Below are 26,902 nucleotides of genomic sequence, written 5' to 3'. Positions count from 1 at the left end.
GGAAGTGATTGTGTTCTCTTGGCTTTCATTATACAGAGGCAAGGGAAAGCAAAATGTAGTTGGACATGCACTCTGGACTTTAAGACTGCTGATTTCAGAAAGCTTAAGAAGCTACTGGGTGAGATCCCATGGTCAGAAATACTCAAAGAAAAAGGGAATTCAAGGTGAATGGGAGTTTCTTATTGAAGGTGAAATATTGAAGGCACAAATGCAGGCAATTCCAACAAGAAAAAATGGTGAGAGGCACCTAAAGAAACCAGTGTGGCTGTAAGGATGAGCTGAGATGTTAAGAAGGGCATGTATAAGAAATGGAATAAAGGAGAAATCACAAAGGAGGAGTATGCACATTTAGCCAACTTACAAGAGAGGTTAAAAATAATTAAAACTGTTTCTTCGGACATGTTCAAAGCAAGAGGAAGAACAAACAAGTGGTAGGTCCTCTGTGTGGAGAATATGAATAAGTGCTATTGGGTGATAGAGAGAAGGTGAAACTGCTCAACACCTACTTTGCCTCTGCCGTCATGCAAAAGGGAAACAGTGCCCCACCTGGTGATAACAGAATAAATGATACAAGGAAAGAGGTGCAGACCAAGATAGGAAAAGAGAGTGATGAGGGAACACGTAGCTGCTTTAAACGAATTCAGATCTCCAGGGCCTGGTGAGCTGCACCCAGGGATACTCAAAAAGAGCTTGTGGATGTAATCTCAGAGCCTTTCGTCTAATCATTGAGAATTGTTGGAGAACTGGTGAGGTCCCTGTGGATTGGAGGCCTGCAATTGTTGACCCCATTTTCAAAATGCCGGGGGAGAAGACCCAGGTAACTACTGACCGATCAGCTTGACGTTGATACGAGGAAAGGTCCCAGAACAGTTAATTAAATAGTCAATTTGTGAGCACTTAGAAAAGGAGGCTGTGATTACCCCAGCATGAGTTTCTCGAAAACAAGTCATGCCAGATGAATCTCATTTGATTTGGTTTGGTTTGGTTTGGTTAGATTTGGTTTGGTTTTTTGATAGTTACAAGCTTGTTGGATCAGGAGAATGCTGTGGACATAATGTATCTTGATATCAGTAAGACTTTTGACAAAGTTCCCCTTGATATTCTTGTGGAGAAGGTGATAAAATGTTGGCTGGGCGATGTAACTGTTAGGTGGATTTGTAGCTGGTTGACTGACCAAACCTAAAGACTACTAATGGTTCCCTGTCACCTTGTAAAAAAGTGAAAAGTAGCGTACCGCAGGGTTCTGTCCTGAGCCCGTTGTTGTTCAACATTTTTATATACAATTTGTACTAGGCTGCATCAACATAACAATTGTGTCCAAGTCAAGGGAAGTAACAGTACTGCTGTATTCTGCCTTGGTCAGACCACTTTGGGAGTCCTGTGTCCAGTTCTGGGTGCCACAATGTAAGAATGCTAGCTGGAACATGTGCAGAGGACACCCAGGGTGATCAAGTGTCTGGAAACCAAGCCTTATGAGGCGAGGCACAATTGAAGGAGTTGGGTATGTTTAGCCTTGTAAAGAGGAGACAGAGAGGAAATATGATAGCCATCTTCAGATATCTTAAGGGCTGTCACATGGAAGATGGAGCAAGCTTGTTTTCTCCTTCTCTGGAGGCTGGGACCTGAACCAATGGTTTCAAGTTCCAAGAAAGTAGATTCTGACTAAACATCAGGAAGAACTTTGTAACAGCAAGAGCTGTTCAACAGTGGAATAATCTCCCTTGGAAGGTGGTGGACTCTCCTTCCTTGGGGGTTTTTAAGCAAAGGTTGAATGGCTACCTGTCATGTATGCTTTCATTGAGATTTCTGCATTGCAAGGTCCCTTCCAACTCCACAATTCTATGATGATGCTGTGATTCACCTTATGGTTGTGAACATATAGTAAACAAGGTACACTTAAGGATATAATAAGCTGGTTTTCTATACATGTTCACAGCTTATCTTTTAAAATCACATGTGGTTATTGCTGTAGCTACTCATTACTCTTTTGTACAACACAAGTTGTGACCATCACTTTCTGTCTTACCAATATTTTCATACAAACCATAGTTTGAAAATTCTAAAAACTAACATATTGTGAACTTGCAGTGTTCTCCTGTTTCTTCTGTACATTTGAATTGATATCAGGTTGTCAGCTTTCACAAATTCATATGCAATGGGGTTTTGGATCTTAAGTTCCCAAAGAGGAGGTGTTGTTTCAATTTTTGATAGGCCTTCTGAGGTAGTAGTAGGTGGCATGCTGCTGAGAGCACAAACTGAAGATAACATGTTCAGGTTGTTGCAAAACCTTGCCTGTTTGCTTGTTTTGTTTGTTTGTTTGCTTGCTTGCTTGCTTGCTTATATTGCACACTCTGAGTAGTTTAGGATGATTTACATGGAGTTTCCAGGTTATCTCCCTTAACAATCACCAGTGTGGTGTAGTGGTTAAGAGCGGTAGTCACGTAATCTGGGTAACCGGGTTCGCGTCTCCGCTCCTCCACATGCAGCTGCTAGGTGACCTTGGGCTAGGCACACTTCTCTGAAGTCTCTCAGCCCCACTCACCTCACAGAGTGTTTGTTGTGGGGGAGGAGGGGAAAGGAGAATGTTATCTGCTTTGAGACTCCTTAAAGGGAGTGAAAGGCGGGATATCAAATCCAAACTCTTCTTCTTCTTCTCTTCTTATTAGGCTAAGACCTACTTAGCTTTAACTAAGTGTAGCAGCAGCATGTGCCTATTCCCTCTGAACTGAGTTTGTACCTACTATTTTTTCTGTCCCCAAGTAACATGGTACAACATACAAGTTGGGCTTCCCTTTTACATGTGTGGTAAAAGGGAAGGAAGTGGGAATAAGAAAAGCATCATCTCTTGTTGGGTGAGTTTTAAGAACAAGTAGCTCAAAGTTCTGCTTGCTTTCATAAATAATATCCAATAAGTGGGTTGCTATTTGTATTCAACATCTTTTAGTCAAGTTGCGTTAGTTTCCACTAAGTGTGGAATTCTCTTTCTTTACTGCTTTGCCTGTCCATCTTTTGAAAAGGAATAGGAAAGATCAAGAAGAAAGGAGGGGAGATAGAATGTGGTAAAAGGATTTAACCAGAAGAAAGTCAAATAAAAAATGAGGCAAAATAGAAAAAATAACTTACTTAATTTATACCTGGCCTTTTGGCCTAGGTTGGAGGGTCCTACTGAATAGTGTGAGCTGTTCACTTGTGGAAGTTGCCTCTGCCCAATCTGGGGGATTCCCTTTAACTTCCCATGCTGCGGCCCACTTCTTCAGCCACAGCCCGCCCCCCGCCTTTTGAACAGGCTTTTCAGTGAGTTGCCGGGGAAAGGAGGGGGCAGGAAAGTAATTATTTATTTATTTTAAATATTTATAATTATGACTTATACTAAATTATAATATATTTTTAGGAGTCGCCTTCTGTAGACTTTTCTTTGGATCCAACCCAGTAACAATAAACTATGCAAATATAAAACACTGTAGTTTTAAAACCGGCAAAAACTATGTAATGCATCAGAAGTCAGTTAACAAAATGCCCTCTATAATAAAAAGAGGAAGGGGATACCTCATATATGTTTCTCAAAGTCTGAAAAGTAGCACCATTTTGGGAAAACAATTCTGACCAAGAACTTAATTGATTCAGCAGATGCTGTCCAAAACATGGGGAGAATTGAGTATGTTTCTCTCAGATCATTGACTTATTTTTTTATATATAAGTGCTCCAGAAATACACTAGGAATATGGCAGTACAGTTGCAACCAACGAAAAACACAGGATACTGTTCTTACATTCCTAAATCTCATTGCTGAGTTTTGAATGACTTTTCCTTGTCTTGCCTGAGCACTTGAAAAGACCCATTCCATTTCCTCCAGGCTAGGTGGAACGTGAAACTTTTTTCCATCACTTTCTTGGTTTCCAAAAGCAATGGAGGCCACTAGCTGCCTGTGGAGTTGAAGGAAGCCTCCTCTTTCTCTTGGGTCCCAAGCTTCAATAGACAGTCTTTGAAGTAAGTGGTCCAGGATTTTCATTGTGTATGAAGAATCTGTGTGCAGGCACAAATGGCTAATCCCACATTATGTATTTGGTAAAAATATTTTTTATTACCACACATCCAAATTACCAGGAGCAATTTGGGAAGGAGATTTTGCCTCTGCTGTAATGCGTAATAACGCTGTATTATGAATATATGTGAATTTATACTAACTTGCAAGATATACATCCACACATAGTTATAAGCTGTATTTGGAAGAAGTGGTCTGAAGGATCTTAATTTGACTTTAATGTCATTGGAACATAATTTGCCATTCATGTTGTTGGAAGTTTTGCATGTCAGGTGTTGCATAGTAGTTTGGAAAAGCCAGAGTGTTTTCTTTGTGACATCTGTATTAATGGATTATATATCATACATGCTGTTACTGTGCTTACTTTTCAAGATACTTATCGTATTTTTGATGCAATATATCCTTGGCCTTATTGAATTCATTGCCATAAGATATGGTGATGGACATAAGCTTATGTATCTTCTTTAAAAAAAGGATTAGAAAAATCATCAATCAATGACTATAATGATAGTTAAAAATGGCATTTTCATTTTCAGATGTCTTGTACCTCTGATTACCATATTCTGGAAAAAGAGGGTTGTTAACTCAGTGGCATCTGACTGGCGCTGGATTATCACTGATCTCATTCAGAAAATTAGTTCTTCTAGTCAGGAGATCAGAGTGTATCCTTACTGTACTCTACTGTATTAGATTAACAACATTGACGTTTAGAATCCTTTTGAACTATGCAGTTACTACCCTATTAAGAAAGTTTCTCAGTATTTTATTTTGTCATAATGGTTTGATCCATTGTTTCATCCATTCTCAGGTACATCCCATTTTTATTATCCATTCATTTTTACCTCTTGACTTCCTTCTCTCTTGCCTTTGCCTTGCATTTCCTTATATTGTGGATCGCTCCTTTATGCCTTACAGTTCAATACTGTTTACTCAAAAGTAAGACCTCTTGTATTCAGTGGGACATCCAAGGTAGTGGATTGCAACCTTAGTAGCTGTAAAATACTTGCGTATTATTTAAGTTACTATTAAAAAGTAAGATAAAAGTAAAAATTTTCAGTAGTACATTATTAGTCACTCAAAACTGTTTGCATCTGTTTGCTTGTACATATCATGTGAGCTCCCCCTAGTGGTTGAAGGAATATCTGTTCAATTTGAAGAAGCTTTTTTGTATCTAATTTTCTGGAGTAGGTATGAGTGTGTTCAACCTTTTGGGTCTGTCTAGCTTCTTTTCAGTAAAGTCCCTCTCCTTGGTGGTTAATCTGAGTTCTTGTTTCTCCCTTGGTCTAGCCACCTACCACTTTTTCTTTCCTTCAACATTTTTTCTTGTTTATTTGCACAGACTTGGTATAGTCTAAAGACAAGACGAAGTCTATGCACTTGGCCAAGAAAATAGAAGATCACTATCCTTTTCATTGGTTCTACCACCCATACCAACTGCCTCAATCCTTTTGTCCATTCAGAGGAAAATATGTCTGGTCCTCTCACCCTTCTGGGATAGGCAACAACTCCAAGTAGAGGGCAACAGCAATTCCAGAGCATGTTCTCTTCCTCCTCTAAGTTCAGATACAAAAAAAATCAGTTCTGACACAACCCTGCCACCAGTGGGAGGTGATATTCTAAAGTACTGAGATAGGTGGTGGTCCATAACATTGGGCTGCTGGGTGCTGCAAAGTTCTACAGCTGGAATTTGCTTCCATCCATCTCTGGTCTCTTAAGGATCCCCGAAAGAGGGGCAGCATTCTCTTTAAATGTTCCTGCACCGTACTGCAGCCACTTGGGCTAACCCCAATGCATGTATCAAGCACTATACATTGTGAACCGCCCGGAAATCATTTGATGAAGGGTGGTATATAAATCTAATAAATAAAATAAGGTGGACTTCTTTGCTGCAGCTGAGACAGGTTTGGGGAAGTGTGTCCTACAACATGCTGTCCCTAACAGGTAGCCAGCCTTTTATTAATGTCCAACCCTACATGGGTCAGCTTGGGTATGTCCCACATGATGTCATGATACACAAGAGAAAAGATACCATTGGTACTTACCTGTGAAGGTTCTTTTTCATACATATAACATGATACCAGGACATCACCCTATTGTGGTTATACTGGCTGCCTAACTCCTTCTGTTAAAATTTCTGAAACTTACCAGTTTTTCCCACATTCCAGTTTTCTCAGAAAACTGTTGCATATTTGCCTTTTTGTGTTTGCTGTTTGCTTCTTGTATACATGGCTTATCTGCGTACAATTGGCTGTATGTACAACAAAGCACCAGAAGCCTCTTCAAATTGAGCAGCAATTTCTGCCTTCAACCACTTGGTGGAGCTCACATCCCACCTGATTTCATGATATGTATGAAAAATAACACTTCACAGGTAAGTACTAATGGTCTCACTTATTAGTATTATTCCAAATCCTGTGGATATATTCGAGACAAAAATATGATGATTTTATGTAAATTTCCACAGCAAGTGGTTTGAAAATCTGTAAATGAGAGACTTCTTTGGTGTGAGGATTCTATAGCCCTTTCAGAATTGCAAGGCTCTGATGCCTAATTCTGAATGCATTACATGAAACTCATGCTGATTTAACCATTAACATAATTAGTTTAATTGGTGTATATGTAGGCAGGTTCCCCCCTTGCAGTCTAGGGAAGCCATTTCTATGTAGTTTAGGGGAAAACCCATGTACCCAAAGCTTTTATTTGGTGGTCTTTTGCAACAGATTCCAGTTCTGAGGAGGCAGCATGATTTTTAAACTGCAGTTTGCAATGTATGCGTGGAAGCTGCAGTAGAGAAGATATGGGGGGGACAACTCTTAACTGAATAGAGAGGTCTGTTATGATTAAATGTTGTCTTTCGACTACAACTACTGTCTTCATCTATTGCTTCCAGAAAAGGCAAATTCATTTTGCACCTAGTTCTGTTGGCTCCCTCCTGTGCTTTCTTAAACATTTGCCTAACTAGTAGTCTACACAAATGTGAACAGCATCAAAATGAAGTGTTCTTGCTCGTGGTTCCAGTCAGGCTGCCATGACCTATTCCAAGATGCCATACTCTGTGAGGTGTGTTGCGGGGGTGGGGGGAGAGTATTCTTCATGTGCCTGCATTTCTGATACGAATAACTATTAGCGGTTTTTGCTAAGTTTCATGTGTTCTTCACAGGAGAAGAGCTGTGTACTGACCTCATGTCAGATTGTTCCTTGGACTGTGCCTTTGGCTTCCAGACTGATGTCCACAACTGTAAGACCTGCCAGTGCCGCCCACGACCTAAGAAATGCAAACCCATAGTATGTGACAAGTACTGTCCATTTGGATACTTGTACGTATTCTTACTTTAAAAACATACTTATCGCAATCCATAAACAAATAATACTGTGTAAAGCCCTCTTACATTGTTCTATGTATTATAGGAAAACATGTAGCATGCAGAGTATGTAATAGACTCAGAAGTACATATCAACATGGATAACTTTGAATGTATATACATTTACAAATGCTTTTGATTCCCTAGAAATGGCAAAAAAATGATACTATAAAAAGAGAAAATTAGAACTTGAGAAGTATTTTCTTACTATCTCTTCCACCTCCTGTGGTCAGCTGAAATTGATGTGTGGATTACTGAACAGTTGTTTGAGGAGCACTACTGAATCGCCATCAGAAGAAATAGTTCGTGTGAATTCAGCCAAAAGAGAAACTTCTGCCAAATTCTGCTTAGCAAAGTACCCCTAATACCCCTTCTTAATGATATTTGGTCTTCACTGAGCACTTTTATCTCATCCATCAGCCTAGGGGTGGGTATGTCCACCTGTTTTGACTATGCTCACCCATGGCATGTGGCCCTGGATGTTTGTCCATGAGGGAATGTCATGCTGTGACTGAAAAAGATTCTTTATCCCTGCTTTACAATATTCCAGCCTTGATGGGTCATGGATTATTATGGCCAGATCCTCTCTCCCCAAGATGGGACCTAGCTGGGCGCTTACAAGCTACCAAATCTCATCCTTAAGGAAAAGTGTGACTCCAATCAATTTGTGATCCCAATTTATACTGCAAGAGCAGATAAGCAGGATTCTTGGAACTGTGATGCCGAACACCTGAGTGCTTGGCCTTTAAAGCAGCCAGGGGCGATTACATAAAGATTGTGGTCAGTGCCTCCCTAGACTGATGGAGAATATAGCTCCACAATCTACAACAAGGCTGTTGTAAAACTTTGTTGAATAAACTATTTCTAAGTCACAACATTTTGGACAACTTACAGACAGTCTCCCATAATCTCTTTTGGGGCAAGGTGCTTGGTGCATGTGGTCGCAGCTCAATTCAAGGGATTCCTGGATGTTAGAAATTATCTAAATCTAATTCAGTCCAGCCTTGAGTTCAGTTTCAGGATGGAGAGAAGTCATTATCACCTTGGGCTGTTGATTCTGCTGGACTTCTCTTCAGCTTTCACTACCATCACCATTATAAGTTTCCAGGTTGCCTGGTTGGGATAGGACTTGAATGCACTTTGCTGCAGTGGCTCCTGGTCCTTCCCAGAGGGACAAACCAAAAGGAACTACTGTGGAACTACTTTTAGTTGCTTCGCTGCTGGTCTGCGGTGTTTCCACACGGTTCCATCTTGTTCCCCTGTATTATTCAATATACGCATGAAACCACTGGAAGAGGTCAGCCAGTGATTTGGAGTGCTGTGTCATCAATAAATAGATGAGACCCAGCTCTAGTTTTCTTTTCCATTTGTGTCTAGAGAAGCTTGTGAAATTTAACCATTGGGTCAGACTCTGTACTGGTGCCCCATCTGGTGGATAAGATGATGTCTGCACTTGAACTTTTGAATAAAGACTGATGCATCTTGCATATTCCTACATGAAATGAGTTTCTTAGTTTTTTCTTCTGAAGTCAGAAAGAAGATAAGACAAGGCCACAGCCAAAATCTTACTGAAATAGTTCAGACAAGAATTACTTTTTCTCTGTTCTGAGATAGCCTGGATAGCTCAGTGCTAATGATGCCAAGGTTGCAGCTTTGATCCCCATATGGGGTAGCTGCATATTCCTGCATTAAAGGGGATTGGGACTAGATGGTCCTCAGGGTCCCCCCCCCAACTCTACGATTCTATGAACAGGAGTAGCTGTTCATGAGCCAGTGTGGTGTAGTGGTTAAGAGCAGTAGACTCGTAATCTGGGTGAACCGGGCTAGTCACACTTCTCTGAAGTCTCTCAGCCTCACTCACCTCACAGAGTGTTTGTTGTGGGGGAGGAAGGGAAAGGAGATTGTTAGCTGCTTTGAGACTCCTTAGGGTAGTGATAAAGCAGGATATCATATCCAAACTCTTCTTCTTCTTCTGTGCCAAGCTGTATTAAAAAAATGACATAGGAAAAGACATATCTTTCTTAAGTTACCTATAAGTTTCTGTGGCTGCTGCTAGTGTCAGCACACACTTCTAAGTGTTCTCAATTCAAATATGGAATTGTAGCTGTTCGCACAGAAGTCCAGCCAACGGAGTTTCTGAGCACAAGGTTGGCCTAAGTGGTAATGGTTCTTTTAAGTATTAGATCCTTCTATAAATTTACAGTGCAATCCTTGTACTCCAAAGTATGTTCCACTTTGTGTCACTCTATAGTAAATGTTTTTACAAACCCCAATCTTAGGGCCCAAGTAAATTTTAAACATGCATGCATGGATTTTGTACCTCTTCAAGTCTTTTTTTTAAAGCTGCAATGAGCCCAAATGCAGGTAGAAGGTGATATTCAACTTAAGTTTTACTCAACATAGACCCATTAAAATTAATGTGCACGACTTAACTTAGGTCCATTAATTTCAGTACGTCTGCTCAGAGTTAGTAGGGGAAGGAGCTATAAACTTTTCTTGATGTCATTTTCCCAGCTAAAATCCCACACAGAGAAATATATACTCCAAAGGTGCTTTTTTTTTTTACCCTAGAAAGAAAGAAAACACTTTTTGAGGTGGGGTGGTCAGTTTTTGTTGTGAAAACTCTACAGCAGGAATACGGAATTTTTGGCACACAGGACAATCTTGGCCCACCTGGAAGTCCAGGTTACAGTAGCTTGTGAGGCCATATCCCCCAAACCACGGTCACCTGTCCATCAGCTGACAACCCCATCCTGTGGGGAATGTGTTAGCGAAACCAGCTAGAACAGAGGGTTCAGTTCTGGGTGTTATTTTGCCAGCATATTCCCTGAGATTCCTATATTGAGCAGGAAGGTCTGATGAGCAGACAGTTCAGTCCTGTTGGATGCTGCTTTAGCATCACATTCCCGACAGGCACTGCAATGGTGAAGCACAACCCTTTCCCCCACGTGGGTGGGAGCGACCACCTATCAGTCACCTGATGTCTCTGTGACATCATGTTTGGCCAGCGGTCACAGGCTATCTGACCTGCCAGGTCAAAAGTGTTCCACACTCCTGCTCTATAGGTTACCACCACCATAGTTTCAGTCCTGATGTGGGGGAAGCTGCCGTTTTCTTTAAAAGTTCTAAAAGATTGCAAGTAATCACAAACTTGTAATCTTGTTTAAACAGTTGTTGTCCAATTTTGTTCAGTTTGTTTGCCTGTGAGATGGAGAGGAGTTCATAATGTTCTGTAATTTATAGGTGTTTTTATATGCACACCAAAACAGTTGTTCCTAAGTGATGCTATAAACAGGACCTGGCTGCAAGCCATCTCACAATACAAACAAAAGGCTTAAATTTCTTTTACAAGGTTTTTTTCTTCTTTTTGTTTCACTCCCTTTGAGAACAGAATTATAATTAAATAATTTTCAACATTTGTCATTTCAGGAAAAAAATTGTAGTAATTACAAATGTTTAGGCCGCTTTTTAAAGTATAACTAATCAAAATATATATCTTTTTAAATCGTGTAGGAAGAACAAACATGGGTGTGAAATTTGCCGCTGTAAAAAATGCCCAGAGCTTTCATGTGGTAAGATTTGTCCAATGGGCTACCAGCAAAACAATCAAGGATGCCTTGTCTGCAAATGTACAGGTAGACTCAACTCCTTCAGAGCTGTTTCTTTCCAACCCATTTTGATATTAAGGAAAATGTATATTACAGTGATATGTCTTGAAAGCGAGTCCCATCTAACCCCAACTATAATAACAATAATAATGATGATGATGATAATTAATTAATAGGAATTTGAAAATGAAAAACTTGAACAATCAGATTAAATTATTGCTTATTTTATTCAATCTAAAAAAACCCCTGTATAGTATCATATTCTTAAAAGTGTTTTTATACCTACAGTTAAAAGATCACTGTACACTATAGGTGTCAAATATTTGAAAAATGGCCCATTATTTGTATTAGATGCATTATGCACCCTTATCCAGAGCATCGATGTAGACATAGAGCTCTTAAGCGCGTGTGTTTCTCCGGAAAATTCTAATTGGCATTCAGAGGAATGGACACATGGATCTTCATTTCTCTTGAACTGACCACGGAAGCCCTTGTGATGTGAGCATCACTCAAGGAAAGGATCAGGACCAGGATATTGGTCCTTAGTGGTTCTCAGTAGGAAACCGTGGTGTAAAACAGATCTGTACAACCCTACAGCCCTTTAATACCTAGCATACTACTACTACTACTACTACTAATAATAATAATAATAATAATAATAATTTATTTATACATACATACACACCCCACCCATCTGGCTGAGTTTCCCCAGCCACTCTGGGCAGCTGTTGGCTAGGTAGATGTTAAACAGAAGGAGAGGAGGCAATGAGTAACTGTTCTCCAGACTTCAATACCCAAAATAGTTGGGAAATCTTCACAATCTTTGGTTAGATCGCTCTCCCATGCATTCTCAAAGATAGTATTGACCTTCACAGAGCCAGCTTTTGGTGGATACATACATACAGGAGAATACTACTTCATGAATGCAGTGTTTGAATATTCTTCTGTTATCAACTTTTGAAAAAATAAACCTACAGATCTCTTTCTAGTTCTTTGAGTTTGTTCCCATTAACTATTAAATGCTCTGTATGTGTGCCCTTCGGCATTCTGCTGCATATTAGAAATCTATGCTATACATAGCCTCTCAGTCTGAACATTTTACTAAGTTGCTACAACAAACACAAGAGAAGATTTAGCTGTTGGTTGTTATTACCATCCTATTGATGCACTGGTTGTTGTTTTTTTAAAAAACAAACTCATACAGAGATACCAGCTTCTGTAATGCCACCAGCGAAGGCAGGTTCTTGCTTGTCAGTGGATGGGCACCGTCATGAAAATGAAGAAAGTTGGCATGATGGCTGCCGTGAATGCTACTGTCATAATGGACGGGAGATGTGTGCTTTGATCACCTGCTCTGTACCAAACTGTGGCAACCCCACCATACATCCAGGCCAATGTTGCCCATCATGTCCAGGTACCATTTTGTGTTCCCTATTGGGCTATAAAGCACACCTTGCTTTAATATCTGCATCTCTTTCTCCTTTTGGAGGAAAATTGAACAGTAAAGACAAAGTATTTTGTCTCCACATAATTCTGCCTTGACCTTTGTAAGTTAACAATTGACACTAAGTTTATATATTTCAGTTTTAGCCATAAAATATATTGCCTAGTATTTTTTCTGAGTACTGTTAGCATTTTTATTTAATGCAGACAAATAAAGTCTTGAGAGCAGAAGGAAGGAGGTGTACTTCAGCATTTAGCAGTTTTTATTTCCAATAAAGGGGGAGGGGAGTAGAATTATCTAAATTTTAGATGCACTTACTGTGAGGCAGACAGCATAATATTTCTCAAATTCTGTCCCAGTTGCTGCCAACCTGTCAGTGACTTTTGAATCCAATTTATTAGTTGAGTTAGTATTTTTTCTTACTGCATATGTTCACCTATTTCATACTCTATGCACAGAGTTCACCCTGATATGGCAAGGAAACTAACCCAAACATCACTGCAAACTATTGCTTTTTCTTGAATCATAACAGAATCTGAATCACTGTGTTAATGTGTTAGTCTGTGCCTAAAGCAGTGATGGCTAACTGCAACTCTCATTATACTTGACCATTGGAGCACTGGAATACAAATTTGTATTCAAGCCCAGAATTTAGGTCAGGGTTTGAATACTAATCTGTATATTTCATTTTCATGCTGTGTTCATTTTCAAATGTATACCTTGCAAGCAGCTATCAGGTGTGCCAAAAGCACATTAAGTATTATGGGGGGACAATTTTAAAGTGTTGGGTTTAGCAAGGTTTCTGTGCTCTGTTTCGAGGTTATAAGTAGCATGCAAGAGTCCAGTTGCTGCCCACTGTGGTTTTATAGTGAAAGGAAAAAAGTAGCATGAAAAATTATGGACAAAAGTAGATCACTGAAGATGAGAGGGTTAGGCTTTCTAGGAAACATGGTTATTCTGTGTGACCTGACTCAGAAATCAGAAGTAGGTAAGGAATCTACTATTACCCTCCTTGCATATAAAAGTCTTGTGCAGTACAGTATCGAAATGCTTGACCCAGGGAAAGGGGGAGATGGGTGTGAGGAAGCTCAGTCGATTTTTATGTCAAGGATTGATTTGTAGGTTTTAAATTTAGCCCTGGTTTGATCTTTTGTTTTGCCCCTAAGCTACTTTGGATGGGCATTTGTCCAGAAACATGATCTAAAAAACACATTTTCTTAATAGTCATTTACTGTTGTGATCTTGACATATTTCTAATAATTCTCTCAAAATTCAAAGGTCAGTTGTGTAAGGAAAAAGGACCGAGGATAGCTATGTTATTGGTATTCTAAAGTTGTTGTGGGGCTGGTAGCCATGGTAACATTCTGTGCCTCGTTTTATATTTATTTATATGGAATATTCATTACTGGTGATTTGTAGTTAGTTTAAATTTCCTTGGCTCTGGCACATATGAGATAGCATGCAGAAAAATAGTGTTACTCAATCGCACTGCTGATGAAATACAGGAAACTGGGTTTTTAACATAATAATGTTGTACTATATATTTTTTTTACATGTTATCTATGCATAAACAATTTCATAAATCTATTGTTGCAAAACTTAATGTGTTGCTTGAATTCCGCAGAGTCTAATTTTCTGTTACTTTGTTTTGGGGTTCTTTTCCCCCTCAGATGAATCCCTTGTGCAGAAGCCGGAACTCAGTGGTCCAACCATCTGCTATGTTCCAGGAGGAGAGTATTTTTTGGAAGGAGATACGTGGAATATTGATACTTGTACACAGTGCACATGTCATAATGCACGAGTTTTATGTGACACGGAAGTCTGCCCACCTCTTCTTTGTCGGAACCCCTCCCGTACTCAGGACTCATGTTGTCCTCAGTGCCCAGGTTAGCATTACTTTCCAGGTTTCAGCATACACTTCCCAGTTGTTTGTTCTCTCTGAGCAGGATGCTGTTCTAAAATATGATACTTATTCCCTGTTAAAGTGTGCAAGAAGTAAGCTAAACTGACAATTATTGAACAAAAGTCTGTGAAGCTAGAAGAGTGTTTAGTAGGGCTGAAAGCTCTGATACACATAGCGTAACCTGTGGCTAACAGGAAATATGAGAGCCAGCATGCAGATATTCAGTCATAAATCAAAACGTTCTTAAGAAGAATTACTTAAAAGTTATTGGCTTAATTTAGACATTCATATACTGTGATGCAGAACTTTTACTATGGGTTGCTCTAGAGCCTACATTCTGACAAACTGAATTTTCATTAGTATATTTGTACAATTCATTATTTGAAAGTACAGTGCTAATACTAGATTATATCCAAGAATGTTGCCCCCTTCATACAAGGATTTTGACTTGCTCAACAGAACTTCTCTTCCCCCTCCCTGTGCACCCCACCCCCTGACCAGCTGTAGGTGGTGGGGGTGCATGGTGGGAGGGGAGGCTCAATTGTGCAAGCAAAAGTCCTTGCATGAACAGGAAAGCTTCATTGGATACAACTCACTATATATAACTCTCTCATCAAAACAGGTATTAAAATGTGTTTTCCTGAGAAAGTGTTGTAAATAGCACCAGTGATGGGCTTCTTAATCCAGCAAAAATTCACTTCAGACTTAAGTCCTCTTTTTTTTAAAAAAAAAAAAAGTTTTAATTTTAATTATATTTTAATTTTAAATACCAAAAAAAAAAAAAATTACGGATGAATTTTCTGTCCCTGCCAAGTTGCTCCCTTGGCTTTGTGAGTCTCACTTCTGTTGATTAAGCATTCCCCAGAAGTAGTGTAGTCTTTGTATTCAGGGAAGGTATGTGTGGATCAACTTCCTGATGGGCATGACTAAATTACCGTATTTTTCGCCCTATAGAACGCACTTTTTCCCCTCCAAAAATGAAGGGGAAATGTGTGTGCGTCCTATGGGGCGAATGCAGGCTTCGCGGACCTCTCCGCCAGCAGCGGGAGCGCTCCCGCTGCTTTCGGAGAGCTGCCTGCATGCTGAAGCCTGCGCACGCTGAGCTCTGCACGTCCAGGCTTCGCGGACCTCTCCGCCAGCAGCGGGAGCGCTCCCGCTGCTTGCGGAGAGCTGCCTGCATGCTGAAGCCTGCGCGCGCTGAGCTCTGCGCATCCAGGCTTCGCGGACCTCTCCGCCAGCAGCGGGAGCGCTCCCGCTGCTTGCGGAGAGCTGCCTGCATGCTGAAGCCTGCGCACGCTGAGCTCTGCGCGTCCAGGCTTCGCGGACCTCTCCGCAAGCAGCAGGAGCGCTCCCGCTGCTTGCGGAGAGCTGCCTGCATGCTGAAGCCTGCGCGCACTGAGCTCAGCGCGTCCAGGCTTCGCGGACCTCTCCGCCAGCAGCGGGAGCCAGCGCTGGGCTCCCACGGCTTGCAGAGAGCTGCCTGTTTGGGGGCTGGGGTCGAGGGAAGCTCGAGCTTCCCCAACCCTGCGCCTGGGGGGGGGGAATAATTTTTTTCCCTTTATTTCCCCCCCAAAAAACTAGGTGCGCCTTATGGGACGGTGCGTCCTATAGGGCGAAAAATACGGTAACAGCTATCTGTACTTTCTCATAATGCTATCTATCTCAAAGTTGTACCTCTTTTTCTCCAAATGCAAGTCTATAGTGATATAAGAATGAGGGAACTGTGTGATAGGCAAAGTTGCCAAAATTCAGAAATCTTTCATGGCTTGTATGTACTTTGTATCACAAAAAACTGTGCAGATAAGCCTTTAAATAAAAATTACACTACGAAAGATAGGAGAGCAACTGTTGAGAACTAAATTGCTCACCAGATTCATTTCCTAGATCTTGCCTGGGTGGACTGGAGGACATTCATTTAACAGGATGACTCCTCCCACTGGTTTGGATAGGCAGGGCCTTGCAAGTCTTTGCTTATTTGCATGCTTTTATTTTTAGATGAGCCGGTTCAGCCTTCCTTGTCAAGCAACGAGAGCATGCCCAGCTACTGCAAAAACGATGATGGTGATATTTTCCTGACTGCTGAATCCTGGAAGCCCAATGTTTGTACCAGTTGCATTTGTATGGATGGTGAAATCAGCTGCTATTCTGAGTCTTGCCCTCCAGTATCTTGTGACAGACCTGTTTTGAGAAAGGGACAGTGTTGTCCTTATTGTATAGGTAAGTTCTGAAAAGGGGAAAGAATGATGTGATAGGAGGGCTTTTAATCAGTTACTCCATATCATGGTGTCTTCTCAATTTTTACCTTCTTTGACTTCTATGCTTTATTTCTGGTGTATCCTGCTGTTTCTGCTGAGAACAGTGATACTATTTTTATTAATACTATTAGCAGATATATTTTTATATATGTCGTCTTCTAACATGAAAGTATTTCATAGGATTGAGAATGTGTTGTTGCATTTTGGGCCAAAATAGGTTCTTATTTTCATTGGTCCAGAATCCAGCCATAATGAGTCATGCCTTGCTCCCACTAAAAGCAGTGGAACTTGACTTAACTGAAAACTGTATTTCATTGGTGCCAATGGAGCTGAAGGGCGCATCTAGACATTAAACGGTCTTGGTTGGTTGGTTTTTAATGCAGTGGCATTATCTTTTAATATCTTATTTTAAATTTTATTTAGTAAGGAAAATCTGCTGCAAAAAGATTATCTTTAGCTATTAAGAGGACCCTCTTCTGTCTAGAAACAGATTTAATTTGTAATAACTCTTGCCCCCACCCCAGCCTACAAAGAATTACATATGCAAGCACTCCTATTTTTTGAAGCACTGCACAGTTTTTTTTTTGATCCCACTCATCCTGGCACAGTCCATGGTTCGATACCATGCATTTGGCTTCTATTTGTTGTCAACAGCATAAAATTACTGTGCAGAAGAGAGACCAGATGCACATAAAAGTGCCTCCCTCAGCAATGAACCTTGGGAACAGTCAGTGTTTTACATGCCTTCAGTATGGCAGGTGTATATTCAAAAGACCAAGATTCTGAACAGATTTTTTAACAGATAGGTGAAGGTTGTGGCTGGGTGCTTGATGAAATTTTTTAACGTCTAGACTCCAGGACAGCCTTCCTCAACCTAGTGTCATCCATAAGTTTTAAATTAAATCTCCCATCATCTCAGACCATTGGCCATGCTGAGGCTGATGGCATTTGTAGTCCAAAATATCTAGGGGTCATTTGGCTAATATTTTAATCCCATCACATCTGTAATAAGCCTCAGGTTATTGTGTTTCTTCAACACCCCTCTTCCACTGCAGTCTCCCCACACTACATAGAAGTCAGTACCCAAATCATGCCTTCCTAGTTGTTCACTGTAGAGTAATTCCCTAAACCTGGATACTGAAATATTTCCTCAGCAATTTCTGAATAGGGAAGATCATAGAAATGATCCAGTAACCCAGAACTGTATGAACCATGATATAAGTATAAAATGAAGGAATCATGTGCACCCCAGCCAGCATCTTGGAGGAAAGTTAGAATTAAAATGTAGTCACTGATTTTAGCAATTTAGGGTTGTGACTGCAGTGCAGGAAAGTGCAAGACAATTGTGTCCGATGCTGTCACACAATAGCTGTGAGACCATATTGGCATCCATTGCCCACTTCTTGCCCTCGGAACATACCATTCCCACTGGGGGGAACCTTACATAAACTGCCCAGCAGCTAAACTGCTTGGCAGGGGGTTGGACTCGATGGCCCTTGTGGTCTCTTCCAACTCTATGATTCTATGATTCTATAATTCTAGTGGGATGCCAAAAGATCACCTAAGCCAAATACCCCAGCCCAGAATAAGAGTCGTTTTGGTTTGCTTTGTTAGAGAAGTTTCATGCACCTCTGCTTGAGTTTCTGAAACTTTTAAAATATAATTAAACAGTAGTTGCATTAAGCATAGACATATATACTTTTTATTTTGAATTTTGTTGGAAACTAAGAGAAATAACAACTGTGGACTTATTTTACTTAAGGTAGCTTAAGTAAAACCAGTGTTGGTTTTAGCATAATGGCTCTATTAATAATTTTTTTCAGTACATTTAAGTCTTTTCACTGCTTATCTGGTTATACCTGCTTATCAGGTATAAGGCAGACTGTTATTACCATTTCACAGAGGAGGAATTAATGCAGAGAAAGGAAACTAACCTAATGACTTCATAACCAACTGAGCAAAGGTTTTAACTCTGATTTTGCTGGTTAATATTGATACTCCAGTCACAACACCACATTAAATATATACACTGAAAAACGTTAACACAAAAAATGTTTTAATTTCTCACTAACTGGAAAAGTTGAAGAGAACAATTCAGATCTCAGAAGATCTGCAAAAATTATTTGATTCCTTTGTCCTCATAACGGAAACTTCAGTACCTGCTATATATTATTTGATTAGCAGTAAACAGATGCTTCCAGCCAAGAGCAGAATGTCAACCTGCCACGCAACGACAACAACAAATCATCTAGTCCCAAGGCAGGGTCTATAATCACTTGTTTCTCTTTTTCAATTGCTCTGAAATGGCTTTCTAAACTCCCAATTGTGGCAATATTATTTCAACAGAAGACACAACATCAAAGAAGGCAGTGTGTCACTTTAATGGAAAAACATACGCGGATGAAGAGCGTTGGGATATTGATAGCTGCACACACTGCTACTGTCTGCAGGGTCAGACCCTTTGCTCCACGGTCAGTTGCCCTCCTCTTCCTTGTGTGGAGCCCATCAACGTGGAAGGAAGTTGCTGTCCCATGTGTCCAGGTAAGATACATTCATATTTATGTTTAGAGTTTATCAGGAATTTTGCACATGCATAAAATAGATAATCACTTCGCCTAGACATGCAAATACTATGCAAGACGTACTGGTAACCAAACTGTCTCCTTTGAGACCTTCCCAGCCACTATCTTACAATCTAGCTACTATATTGAGAAAGATAAGAAGACACCACTGGTATCATTTAGGCCAGGCATCCCCAACCTGCAGCCCTCCAGATGTTTTGTCCCACAACTCCCATGATCCCTAGCTAACAGGACCAATGGTCAGGGATTATAGGAATTGTAGTCCAAAACATCTGGAGGGCCAAAGGTTGGGGATGCCTGATTTAGACCGAGGATTAAGTAAACATTTTGTTTTTGTTTCAGATATAATATATCTTGAATCAGGATTTGGAATACAGCAAATGAATATTTTCCTGTTTTCTCTCAGAACAAATAATTCAGGCATTCAAATATGCTTCAATAAACAGAAATGCCTTGTTTGTTTGTTTGTTTGTTTGTTTCTAATACAGTTTTTAAGCTTTGCTTGTTCTACAGTATTTTATTTGGCCTATTTCAGATGTTAAGTAAACTGTGATTTAACATTAGGTAGCCATAGGTTCACACACACACACCTACCCATTTTGTCCTCTCAGGCATAACTGTTTGAAAATAAGCTGTAGTTGAACCACAGTTTGCCCTTTTTGGATCTAACAATAAATTACAGCTACTGTTAAAGAGGAAGCAACTTTTTCAAGTCTCCTCCACGCAGCTGTACTGGAGGAAGAGAGAAGAGCTCATGAGCCTACGTTTTGTGCCTTTTTCCAGTAGTGATACACTTAGAACAGCCCTTTGTTTAAATTATTTTATTTTTGATGACTCAAAAATTACCTTCTTGGTCATGTTCAGGAACAACAAATGTGCCAGAAAATATCAAGAAAAACATTATTGAAGTATCAAATGGTATCTCAAACACTTCTTAGTTTTACTTTGGCCTCATGATAGAAGCAGTAGGTGGGCAGGATAGAGTGAAACATTAAGATGCAGGAAATGTAAGGGATGAAGCTTAATGGCTATAAGTTTCTTTGATAATTTTGTTTTTTTAATAGAAATGTATGTACCTGAACCTACCAACATTCCAATTGAGAAGACAAATCATAGAGGAGATAATGAACTGGAAGCACCAGTTTGGCCTACACACAGTGAAAATGACATTGTTCATATCCACAGAGGTAAATTGTATTTCATGTCATGAATCAAAGGCTGCTTGGGAGGTTCCCCCCCCCCTCAAAATCACTTTTTGGAGTATTTTAAAAAACTTTTATCTATGACTGAGAGAACCAGGTTTCACTACAGAGCCTAAGTCCAGTATCTACCACGATGCTAGTCTTCTTTTTTCTTCTCTTTTTACATCCAACTACTTAGGAGTTTCTGCTTATATTGATACATGCATTGTACGTTTAGTCTACATTCCCCCACATCATCTATTGTAGATGCCTTTCCAATCAACCTCATATCTCACATTTGTCTTATTCCTATAAGACAATAGGAATAGCCTCTAAATTCATGTGGTTTCATGAGATTAAAACAACCTGAAGCAAAGCAGATAATAAACACAAGGATTATTTCTTTTGGGGTAATCAGTGTAGTTGCTGCATTTAAAAAAAAAAAAAAACTTCAAGCAATTCTAACTATGGTTTTAATTCTGTTACGATGTTAAACTGGAATTGGATCAATGGATATAAATGTATATAAAGCTTTCAGTAACTCATCTTTTTCAAGGAGCATTAGACAAAACTCATCCTTATCAAGGAAAGCTTCCTTTGAAGTAAACAAAAAGGTGGGGGGAGGTTTTTTGACCAAAGGTTATATACATAGGCCTAATACTTTTGGTTTCCTTCAGGCAGGAGAAACATATATGTACATGAAACATATTTACCAAATTAAACAAATGATTATTAACTTGTATGCTTCCTACAGAAAATTTTAAGCATAAGGCAAAGGCCATGAGGCACCCCCTTATAAATATTCAGCAACACAGAACAAAAGGAATGCCTGGTTGCATTATGCAGATTTTACAGGAAAATATGGTTACAGAATGCATACCGGCAAAGCAGAATGCATACCGGCAAAGTGGGTTGCCACATACCTTCCAGAGTGGAGTGGGATGGAATTGACTAGAAGCTGAGCATAAAATTAGTGACTCTCCTGTATATAAGCAGAAATGTCTTCTGTTTGAGCTTCGGGTTCTTTGGGTTCATCCCAATGTCATATGTGTTCAGATAATGTAATGACTACTATGAATACTGTCCAATTTTCTCAAAATAGTATGCCAATAAATTATAAGAAATATCTAATCCCAGTTAAGACTTACTTATGGAACAGTGATATCTGCATTGGGCCCATTGCCGTCACTTGATGACATCAGGGATAGCTCAGGATTCCATGGCCCCTGAGATTACTGTGCTTTGCTTTCTGTTGGCCATTGTATGGGGGCTGCTGCTGCTAGTAGCTTCTGCCTACTGTTTGGGCAGGTGCGTTGAGGCATCCCTCACTGGAGGGGCTTCCTTGGCAACAGTGTGGTCACAATATTGTGTAAAACGATAAATTCAAGATGACAGTCAACTCAAAAGGCTGAGTAGTGCACCTGTGGCTCTCCAGATGTTGGACTTGCAAACTCTGTCCACTTCAACCAACACTGCCAGTAGTAAGGGAATTGGGAGCTGCAGTCCCAATAATATTTGGAGGGCCAAAGGTTACCCACCCCTGCTGTAAAGAGTAAGGAAGAAGAGGCAATCCTTTAGGTATGTTAGATTCGAACATTATGGACTTTACCAGAATCAGTTCCCTTCCATGTCTTCAATAGGATGTTTTAGTGCCACGGAAATATTTCATGCATTCTACTGTAATTTTATGGTACTCTTTCACTTTGTTGTTCCATGTCATATTATTATGTAAGATAATGCATAACCAAGGTAACTTGATAGGGTAAAGTGTAGAATTCTTGTTACTCAGGGTAGCAGTTATGGTGTCTTGTCTTGGGATTTTAAAAATAGTGGCATGATGGAGCTGTTCTGCTACTCTATTAGGGGTGTTATTTAATTGTTCATTACCAACATGCTTATTCACACCTTTCAGATTTGGGTCATCTTCAGGGGGATTATAGAGAAACCAGAGGATCGCAACCAAGTGCAGAGGCATCTCTTAGTTCTCTTGCCTGGGTGACAGTGCCCATCATGACAGCTCTCGTTCTTATAATAGCACTTCTACTTATCAATCAGAAAAAGCAGTGGATACCAGTGTCCTGCTACAGAGCACCAACAAAGGTAAATAGAGTTCATATATTTAGGCATTAAACCATTGTTCTTGTACTGCATTTGGTATAAACGGGTAGCATGATTTCTTGAATTGGCTAATACAGTTGAAAAAAAATTGAAAAGGGATGGCAGAAAGCTCCAAAAAGGCAGGAGGGCAAATACTAATGTCTGTCTGGCTGTTCCCTTTGAACATGTTTTAGATTACACCCCAGATTGTGTAGGGTCTAGTTCAAATAAGATCTAGAGCAGGCATCCCCAAACTCAGCCCTCCAGATGTTTGGGGACTACAATTCCCATCATCCCTAACCACTGGCCCTGTTAGCTAGGGATGATGGGAGTTGTAGTCCTAAAACAGCTGGAGGGCCAAGTTTGGGGGTGCCTGATCTAGAGTATGCCCCCTAGTAGGTTCAAGGTCTGAAACATCAACGCTTGCCTGGGCCTTGATAAAGAGATGCAGCTGCAGCCTTTGTTAAATAAAGCTTTCCCTTATGCCCTTAATATTACTTATCATAGGTAGCAGAGAGACCTTCATTTGTGGCCAAAGGTTGCATCAGGTACTTACTTAGTGAATCGTCTCTGCTTGCCATTATTCACTAGAGTAGGAGTACACTGTGAAGGATCTGAATGATGGACTCATGGAGGTCACTTTTGTGCATGCAAATTAACTGAGTGTTCTTCTGCTATTTGGATTGTGTTCTCTAGCTTTTGATTCCAGTCTTTATTGGGACCAACTATTGTGGTTAACAGTGATGCTCACAATGCTAGAACTTGCATTCATATAAATCACAGGGACTTGGGAAGCCGTTTGATTCCAAATCAGACCATTTGTTTATCTTGTCCAATATTATCTACTCTGTTCTGACAGATGACAGCTCTTCTGGGTTTTATCTGCTACACAATTCTTTTAAATGGAGATCCTTAGGATTGAACCCGGGATTTTTTTACATGCAAAGCATGAGCTAATTTGTTGGCAGTAGGTTCAGGTCACAGCTCAGTGGTAAAGCATGCTCTTTGTATGCAAAAGTCCCAGATTCAATTCCTGGCCCCTCCAGGTGGGATGGAGAGATTCCTGTGTGAATTCTTGGTTAACATCTCCCAGTCATTATGGATAATTCTGAGCTAGTTGGGCTATTGTCTGACTTCGTAAAAGCCAGCTTCCTAAGTTAAAGAAATCACTGTTCCGCACAGCACATAACTGACTTATCAAATGCTCTACCAAAAGATGTGGCAAGGGCTACTAGCTCGTGTGGCTTTTCATATATCCTGACTTCCTATTCTCTGCCTTTCTATATTCCAACAGCCTTCTTGTCTAAACAATCAGTTGGTGTACGTAGACTGCAAGAAAGGAACTATGGTTCAGGTGGACAGTTCTCAAAGGATGCTCAGAATTGCTGACCCAGACTCAAGATACAGTGGATTCTACAGCATGCAAAAACAGAACAACTTACAGGCAGATAATTTCTATCAGACAGTGTGAGAAGTTGCACCCTTACAAAGAAGTTAAGAAGAAACAAAGACTGAGTCTGCTATTAAGATAAAACTAGAATTGTGCACTTGCTTAGTGGATTGTATTGGATTTGTGACTTCATGTACAGCTCTAAGACCTTACTGGAATGGGCTCTGACTCCTGCAGTGTGCCAGAACAAGCATTCCCATTTCTCCTTGCGATAACTGACCAAGTGTTTTCTTAGAACCAAAGTTTTAAAACTTGTTAAGATGTTTTGCTTGTAACATAGTAATAGAGATTGTTTGGAAAGGGGAAATTGGGGTTGAGTTTGAGTGGTAATAACAGGAAGCCTCAAAGAAGAAAAGCTGGTCAGCTTGACTTGGAGTCAATCAATATAAGAATATAGCTTTTTTCCTATCACTCCAAAATAGCATTTATTGCAGTGAAGTATAAGCATAACCATACCTGAACTTTAATAACCAAGTCTGGGTTGTTTTTTTCAGCTGTGCTACAAAAATATAGTACCTGTCACATCACAGGTGTGGTATAGCTGCAACTATGTTTTTCTACCTGATCAGAAGCTGCAAGAGCTAATGACATAGTGAGGGAAACATTAAAGCAGAATTACAAAGGGTGAATTATTGAAGCTGTGTACAATTATACCTTGTGCTGCTTTTTGTTTTTCCTTTTGATGCTGTTTGTCAAGGTTTTTTTTGCAATCAGCAAGTGGCTAAGGCCTGTATAATTCCTGATATGAGCACTGGATCTTTTGACAACAGTAGTGGCGAGGGAGAGAAAGGGAGGGAAAGTTAAAAACACCATCTGATTCCAGAGCTTGTGTGTGCGTGTTGTGTGTGTGTGTGTCTTTTTTTCTTTCTTTTACCATTGTGTATCAATTTCAGGTGGTTCAAAGATATTTCATTGGAGGAAAAGAAATAGATTAGTTGGATGAAGATCTTGCTCAGATTACTTTTTTTTTTAATCATGTTAAGGGTTTTTTCTGTTACCGATTATGCAGACTAGAAACAACTTCCATGCTAGGAAGCTGCTTAATTTTAATTGTATATTACTCAAGCACCTTTTTGGAAGCTCAGAAAGAAAGGAGATCATGCTTCTTTAAAACTTTAGCTTTATAGAAATATTTATGTAAATAAAGTTATGCTGGAAACAAAGCATTTGTATGTCTGTGTGTGTATATATGTGTGTATGTGTATACATCTCTGTGTGTATACATACACACTATATATGTGTATATATATATGTATATATACAGTATATATATATGGTATTTATATATACAGTATATATCAGTATAATTTTGTATTTTCCCCTGTTGAATGTATTTTTAACTGAGATTTTACCCAGAACAGAAACACAGGCATTCCACATTTTTGCTTAATCATTTGTGTTTAGGAAAGACGAGATGAGAGTATCTCATTCTACCTAGTTTTATTTGATTTGAAAGTGTGAGTATGCAAGTGTGTGTGCACGCGTGCCCTTGTGTTTGCATATGTGTACAGTATGTGCACAATTTTAGCAGTAAGCATTGCTCTTGCTACTTGCTACATTTCAGGGTGTGTTCCTTTTTCTTTTCCTGCATGGCCTTAAAAAGGCTGTTAATTCAATGCATTGGCTAGATACACTGATAACATACAGGCAGCACTCATCAGTTCCACAACTTAACTGCATCAGCATTTGGATATATTTGAAAACAGTTGTTTGAAACAACTACTGGAGTACAGTCTACAACTAGCTGGAAGTTTGTTGCAGCTTGACTCGTAACTTTTAACTGTATCATACAACATTAACTTTTCCAAATATGTCTTGGCACTTTTATACTAACTGCCCATTTGTGTATGCCTCTTTCTTTTACAGTTGCTTGTCATAAGACACAGATACCCAGTATGCTTAATGTGAAAAGAAAATGTATTTTTTGTAAAGGAACTCTCAAGTATTGTTGTAAATACTTGGTCAGAGGTTACTGAACTTTAAAACTGAAAAACCTAATTTATTATATGACCTAATTTATTAATCCGAAGATTAACAAATGTCTTGTTTTAGAATATCAAAAAAGTGTTCTAGCTGTTTGCATCAAAGAGAAAAATAGGTGTATCATAAAGGCTCAACATTTTTTCTGTTTATAAATTCAGTTTCCAAAAAACAAAGAAAAAATGTAGTCACTCCCCCCAGCATTTTATACTCATATGACAACACTGAAACAAATGTTACTCTCCAGTTATTACCCAGATTCTGTCAAGATAAATCATCCATTCCTTTCATAAGAGTAAGCAGTCGTTATCCAGAAATTGTAAATGCTTGCTTTTATTTTACAATCAAGGCCATATTCTGAGAAATATTAGCAGGATATAGGACATGGTGTAAAATGTTTTATTATTATTATTTTATTATTATTATTATTATTTTATTATTATTTTGAAGATATTATTTATCCTATGTGCTGTATCCATTACATTCTTTTACTTTGGTTCCTGTTGTGCTCTTGTAAGAGAAATGCAGATAATTTTCTGGAAAAAAAATAAATAGATGCATATGTGGCACTTGGAGTGCACTGCAATTCGGCAGATTGCTTGTTTACTTTTTAAAATGTAAGACGGTTTCTTGTAATTTGGCTCTTGGCAGCACAATAAAAATTAACTTGATGAACTTTTCATAAGCTTCTAATTGATTTCTTCTCTGTTATGTTTAACATCTTTTAGTGTTTTATTGTTTCCCAGTTACATTGCGGCAAAAAAGGTATACAGTGGAACCTGCTGCCTCAGTGTTGCAGTGCAGTGTTCCTGTTCATGATTCCAGCAAACAGTGCCCTCAGCTAGGATATTCCAATATATTGACTGCAGTTTTCTGTTTTCCTTCCTCCAACAGTCAGCATTTTGTGTCCACTAAGCATGCTCAGTCCATATTGGGATGTTTGGGGGGATTTCTCCCCTTTATTTTTGAAGAATTGTACCAAACATTTCACCAACGCT

General features: G+C 39.5%; 1 protein-coding gene across 2 annotated transcripts in view; it reads left to right on the top strand.

Annotated features, from left to right (window-relative positions):
* Positions 1-26,589, top strand: part of CRIM1 (cysteine rich transmembrane BMP regulator 1) — a 132,428-nt gene extending 105,839 nt beyond the window's left edge. For both annotated transcript variants that reach the window (XM_083432149.1, XM_083432150.1), the window contains 9 exons: positions 7,203-7,359; positions 10,918-11,039; positions 12,217-12,426; positions 14,127-14,342; positions 16,355-16,576; positions 18,961-19,155; positions 20,261-20,383; positions 22,290-22,477; positions 23,769-26,589. In XM_083432149.1, the coding sequence (XP_083288275.1) occupies positions 7,203-7,359; positions 10,918-11,039; positions 12,217-12,426; positions 14,127-14,342; positions 16,355-16,576; positions 18,961-19,155; positions 20,261-20,383; positions 22,290-22,477; positions 23,769-23,945 (1,610 nt within the window). In that variant the 3' untranslated portion in view covers positions 23,946-26,589. The remainder of the gene's footprint in view (positions 1-7,202; positions 7,360-10,917; positions 11,040-12,216; positions 12,427-14,126; positions 14,343-16,354; positions 16,577-18,960; positions 19,156-20,260; positions 20,384-22,289; positions 22,478-23,768) is intronic.
* Positions 26,590-26,902: the final 313 nt, after the last annotated feature.

Source organism: Podarcis tiliguerta, assembly GCF_965153285.1.
Source record: "Podarcis tiliguerta genome assembly, chromosome: 3".
Lineage (NCBI taxonomy): Eukaryota > Metazoa > Chordata > Lepidosauria > Squamata > Lacertidae > Podarcis > Podarcis tiliguerta.
The sequence above is the reverse complement of the archived record's forward strand: the minus strand, read 5'-3'. Positions and strand labels throughout refer to the sequence as shown.